The 6380-nt window shown below is 47.0% G+C and overlaps 1 protein-coding gene across 2 annotated transcripts in view; it reads left to right on the plus strand.

Moving 5' to 3' along the window:
- agap1 (ArfGAP with GTPase domain, ankyrin repeat and PH domain 1) overlaps positions 1-4566 on the plus strand; it is a gene marked incomplete at its 5' end in the record, with an annotated part of 101495 nt that extends 96929 nt beyond the window's left edge. For both annotated transcript variants that reach the window (XM_080492596.1, XM_080492597.1), the window contains 2 exons: positions 2988-3243; positions 3760-4566. In XM_080492596.1, the coding sequence (XP_080348722.1) occupies positions 2988-3243; positions 3760-3969 (466 nt within the window). In that variant the 3' untranslated portion in view covers positions 3970-4566. The remainder of the gene's footprint in view (positions 1-2987; positions 3244-3759) is intronic.
- Positions 4567-6380: the final 1814 nt, after the last annotated feature.

Genomic DNA, 6380 nt, shown 5'->3' on the forward strand with positions numbered 1-6380 from the left:
ACTCGAAGCTCTTTTCTGCTCATTAAATTGAATTTCTTTTAAAATCCTGCACATCGAGTGTGTGTGTGTGTGTGTGTGTGTGTGTGTGTGTGTGTGTGTGTGTGTGTGTGTGTGTGTGTGTGTGTGTGTGTGTGTGTGTGTGTGTGTGTGTGTGTGTGTGTGTGTGTGTGTGTGTGTGTGTGTGTGTGTGTGTGTGTGTGTGTGTGTGTGTGTGTGTGTGTGTGTGTGTGTGTGTGTGTGATGGTTTTGAGATTAGAGCAGAGCAACAATAGAAACGGTAGAAACACAGTCGAGGCGTGTTTCCTCTGGCTGGTGCAGTTTTTATCTTTTAATCTAACTGACTGACACAAACACACATTATAAACCCTCCGGGCTTCACGTGACATATTTGTAGTGTGTGTGAGTGTGTGTTTCCCTGTCACAAGCGATCTCACCGGGACTCATGTTTAATTATCTACCCAGCATGCCTCGGTGCAGCAGCGCGCTGCTTCGTCTAATGGGATGTGAAAAGGGACACGCACAGAGATTAACACACACAATATGAGTGTGTGCGTACGGACACATGTTAACACATACTGTCACACACACACACACACATACGAACACACACACAGTCACTCTGTGTGGTTAATTAGTGCAATTAGCCTCTCCACTGTCCAGAGCCGTGTTTTCAGGACTCGTTAGCTTTCAGATGAAGGAGAGACGGGGTTTACTGCAACACACAGCAAATAAACAAAAACACACACCAAACACTCGCTGGACAAACTAAACTAATATGCGGATAGCAATAAGTTATCCAACAAACGAAAGAACTCAACACAATGTCCAAATCATGCCGTAAACAAACATGTGGGGGGTAACCAATCACACCAACAAACAATCAAATACACTGTAAATAATAAAGCAATAAAACACATGGCATGGAAAATAAACAACTAAAGGCATTTAAAGAGCATTGGAACACAGACGGTAAGTAATCACACAAAAACAATATATGTTAGATTAACACCAGAAAACAAATGCAAAAAGCTTCCAAACACTTGATGAATAAAAAACTGATTAAACAGAACAAACACACAATAAACAAAAACCTAACACATTTAAAAAGCATCCAAACACCGGGTGAATAAATACCTACTCAACACAGCAATCAACAGTTTGAACATGCAATAAATAAACAAAACCAACAACAGGATACCCTTCGAGCGCATGGTGAATAAAACAGCCAAACACATGATAAACATAAACAAAACAATGCTAAACATTGTAAACAATAAACAGAGTGTGAACACTGTAAATGGTGAACAGAGGATAAACAGTAAACAAACAGTGTAAGCACTAAACAGAGTTTAAACCAAGTGTAAATAAGCATAGTGTGAACTGTAAACAGTGTAAACAGCGTAAATACTAAACAGAGTTTAAACAGTAAATGTGAGTGTAAACATGGTGTAAACAGTGCAAATAGTAAACAGAGTGTAAACGGTAAACAAAGTTTAAATAGTAAACAGTGTAAATGGTAAACAGAATGTAAAGAGTAAACAGAGTGTAAACAAAGTGTAAACAGTAAACAGAGCTGTCAGTCAGTAAAGTGATGTGTGCACCGCTGCCACTCAGATGACTGATGTGATGCGTTCAGGCGTCTTTTCTTTGAGTTGTTCAGCAACAGACAGTGCAGCGGCGGTGGGACTCGGCGTGGTGAGACGCTGACGGAGGGACGAGCGGAGGACATGTCCGTTCACACATGCTCCTCTTCCTCCATCTTCTTCTTCCTCACTGTATCCCACAGTCCGGCTCTGTCTGCAGGCCCTTAGCAACTCGGCCGGCGGGGGAAGGCATGCATGGGTCCAGTGGCCTCACATTTCCTCTCCGTCCTCTGGAGGACAGGGGGCGAGAACCCTGCTGAGTGCAGGCAGACACACACACACACACACACACACACACACACACACACACACACACACACACACACACACACACACACGGCGACACCTCCAGTCTTTGTCCGGGGGCTGTCGGCCGTACTCTCCTGCCCAGCCTCCTCACTCACTCTCTGGGTCGGGGCAGGAAGGAAAAGCCCCCCGGGACATTCCGTGATGCTAGCCATCGCCACCGCCACACCCCCGACAAAACACGCACTCACACACACACACACACAGACAGACACACACTGGTATCCAGGAAGAGAGTTAATGAGATTCTGCCAGGTTCCCACACCAAACACACACTTTTTATTCCGGCTTTTTCCCACAGTTTGTGGCTCCTGGGTGTACACACATCACCCGTCACACTGTTTACCGACACACACCAAACATGGCTGCAAACGGTGTCGGTAGGACGTGAAATGTCAAAAAAAACCAAACCAGAAATGATCAATGAAGTACTTTAATCGTGATTTAAAGAACTAACAAAGCCTTTTTTGCTAAATGTTACTGTTGTTTGACCGACTGCTGTGATTTTTCTCCTCGCCGCTCTGAATCTGGATGGAGGCGGTGGGGGGGTCGGGGTGGGGGGGTCGGGGTGGGGGGGGACACAGCTCAATATCTGTGCGGACCCTCGGGGCCGGACTAATCCCAGCAGGCTGAATGAGCTGCTGTTTACACGAAGGGATTTGAGCAGAGATTAGGGCGATCAGTGCTGCGGATTAGACAGATCAACAGTTCATGATACTCCATGGGGAAACAATACACCCCCTTCCCCCCAAACTCCCCGAGTCTGTCTCCACAGACCCTCGCTGTGTCTTATTTTACACTGCCCTCTCAAACAGGAAGTCATGGATTTGGTTTGTTTGGCTGCTAAATTCAAGCTTTTTTTTTTATTTAATTCAAGAATACACAAATCAGATCCAAGTGTGCAACTGAAAGGACCTTTAATCGAGATACTTCAACTCAGATTGCAGTAATCCCGTTTAAAATCTGCTTCCAAAAGTAGTATATTGTCCCTAAAAGTAGGTGTGTATTTTCCTAATGGTCCTGTGTTGTGTCGGTCAGGGAGGAGCGCGAGCGCTGGATCCGGGCCAAGTACGAGCAGCGGCTGTTCGTGGCGTCGCTGCCGGGCACCGACCTCTCGCTGGGCCAGCAGCTGCTGAGGGCCACGGCGGAGGAGGACCTGCGGGCCGTCGTCCTGCTGCTCGCACACGGGTCCCGGCAGCAGGTCAACGAGACCTGCGGCGAGGGCGACGGACGCAACGCGCTGCACCTGGCCAGCCGCAAGGGCAACGTGGTCGTCACGCAGCTCCTGATCTGGGTGAGGAGTCACACGCTCACCTTCAATGTCTGCATGCCGAGTCACAAGGTTCCGTCACGCTGCATTTAAAATGGAATCAGCTGGCCTCACATTTTCACCATTGCTCCTGACAGTTGAGCCATTTTGCATCACTTTGCCTCATTGTCTGACCGTTGATCATCACACTGGATTATTTCACATTTTGAATCCCATTTCGTTAAATGTTAGATTTCTAATTGTTCCGTTTTGAATGCTGTGGATATCAGAAACTCTTTTCTTTGTCTGTACAATTTAATGTGATCCTCAGACTTTACTCTTTAAACTCAAAATGTACTTTGAAATGAAACAATTATCCTTTTTTTTCAAGCCGGTAAAACATGAGGAGATGATTTAACTGTTTCTCTATTACATCTTGAAACGTTGGTTTCACTTTGCTCTCAGACTCCAAACACAAAGTTAAATTCGTCCCTCTGCATTCATGGTTGTTCAAAGCTTGTTGAGGCTGTAATGTGACGACTTGTCTCGCTCTCGCTGCAGTACGGCGTGGACCTGATGGCGAGGGACGCCCACGGGAACAGCGCCATGGCGTACGCCCGGCAGGCCGGCTGCCAGGAGTGCGTCGACACGCTGGCCCAGTACGGCTGCCCCGACGAACGCTACCCGCTCATGGCCACGCCAAACTTGTCGCGCCGCAACACTAACCGCAACAACAGCTGCAGCAGCGGCGGCAGCGCCGCGCTCATATGACCCGTCTGGGAGAACTCAGACCGCTTCTGTTGGGAACCACTAACTGTAAGCCCCGCCCACTTCACCTGACAACTGAGACTGCGTTCATGTGTCTGGCCGGGAGAGTCCCAAAGCATGCTGGGAAACGTGGTCACAATCATCACATCGCAGGCCGACCGGAGCATCTTGGGAGATAATCGCACGACTCGCGGCGGCAAAACGTCGGAAGTTCTACGGATAATCATACCTCAACACTACGAGGCCAGTTCCTGATCCCCGCCCCCCGCCCGTCCCCCACCCCAGCGGCCAATCAGAATCCTCCTCAACATATCGTCAAGAAAACGTGACGACGGGAGCGCCGGTCTCCGTGACGTCGCGCTCTGATCAAAGGACTTCTCACGGCGTTCCACCACTTTAACTTTATTTCATCTGTGAACTCTCCTGCCTTTTGTTTTTTGTTTTTTTTTTTTAAATGTGAAAATATCTCGATGTTTCAAGAGAGAACGATATCCGCCGAGTTGGTAGAGAAAAGAGAAGTGTGATAGATCGCATGTCCTAGACACTTTTTTTCTTTAATTTAAGGCATTTTCTTCCTGGATTGTGTATATTGTGCGTGCATTGCTGGACCAATGGTTAAACTGTCAACACGGGGACGGCGATCAACTTTTTGTTCGTTTCCAGGTGTATAAAGTCATTGAGTGTATCGAAGCTCTCGCCAGGCTCAGGGACCGGAGACTGTCCTTCATCAACACTCGTCTTCGTCTTTCCAGAACCAGAGTTTGCGCCGTTAGCTCTTCACTCGGCTCGCTAACGTCACGCCGTCTCTCGCTCTCTCTCGAGATAAAATGTGAAAAACCGCTTCAGATTGTTTTATTTTTTCTGCTTCAATCCAGAAAACCAAACATTCGGGACGCCGTTGCTTTAAATCGGTTTTCACGTTATTGACGACGAGGTTTCCTTTACGTTGTGAAATCACCCGCTTCTGCTTGTTTTGCCAAATTTGTGACTTTTTTTTTTTCTTTTTTCTTTTTACGACGGCGGCGGCCGTGAACGGCGAGCTGAGTGGACGGCGAGCGTCGCAAGCCACTTTTGTTTTCAACTCTGTCCCTGAAGTTAAATGGGAAAATACAAGGGAGCAGCTGTGAAGCGAAAAGGGAATTTTCTCTTCCTCCTCTTCTTCTTCTTTGCTGTCAGTTCATATGAAGCGGCGATCGGAAGGCGTTTGTTTTTGTTTTTTTTCTTCTCCTTCTTCGTCCCGTCCAATCAGACAGTCTCCCTGATCTGCTCAGCGAATCACAAAGAAGGGCTTTTTTCTTCTTCTCTGGTCTGGAAACCTCCTCCTTGTAAATAATCTCTTAATCTCTCTTCCGATGGTGGATGATCATGTATATTAGAGGTGGTGTCAGTGTGTCGGCTTACAGAGAGGAAGTCCGGATCTACGTCCGTTCAGACCTCGGCGAAGGTTTGAGTCGAAGCTGAAGCCAAGGCGAGTCTAAATATGACGCGTGTGTGAGTGAGAAGGACGTTTTGACGCAGTGTGACGGTCTGGGCTGTTAACTGGTCAAATTTAAATCGAGTCCAAATCCAGTTGAAGTAAATCCAGCCGATCCCACAAGGAAAGTTACGCTTTTTACCGAATCGTCCAGAAGTGGCGAATCTGAGCTTCAGGAAACCTCCAAGTTTAAAACTCACCAAATGGTGTCGAGACTGATTCCCATCTCACTTCATCCTGGATCAAGTCACGATCGAGGACTTTTACACGGACGTCGCCCAATCAAAAGGTTTTACCATCAAGTCAAGTCTCAGTCCTGGTCGTCGCCGTGGAAACGTTGGACTTGTTTCAGTCCTGAATGTTCTGCAGTTTGAGGCCCTAAATGGAGTTTTGACTTGAAAACATCCAAATATCAGTGAAGACCGAATGAGGTGCTACGTTCTTCTACACCTCCGTCTCACCTCTCCTGTTTTGTCTGATAACTTCGTTTTAAGGTTAGTTTCTGGATTTTGCGGCTCAAGAGAGGCGAGCTAGAAACTCCAGTAAATCATGAGAAAGCACCTCGGTGACGTCGGTGAAACGTGTCGACTGAAAGCGAAGCGTTCCGGGTTGAAGACGAAGCGCTGCTCCACCTCCTCCGTAGCGTTACTGCAGCGGTGGAGGAGCGACTCAACACCCGACTGATCCGAGCAACGTCCATAAACACCCTCACTGTTATGTCGTAACTTCACATTTTGCTGCAATATTCAAAATTCAACAACACTTCCTGAAAAGTCTAAATCAAGATATTTAAGTGAACACTAATAATTTCCTCCTCATACCTTTTTTTTTTTTTTTTTTCCTTTGCACGCCTGCCTTCATGTTCCTGATTTTTATTTCACGTGCCACGTCCTGTTTTTGTTTTTTGTTATTATTATTTTTCTCCCCAATGCCATTCATC

The sequence above is a fragment of the Lipophrys pholis genome, assembly GCF_963383615.2.
Source record: "Lipophrys pholis genome assembly, chromosome: 23".
In the NCBI taxonomy this organism is placed as follows: Eukaryota; Metazoa; Chordata; class Actinopteri; order Blenniiformes; family Blenniidae; genus Lipophrys; species Lipophrys pholis.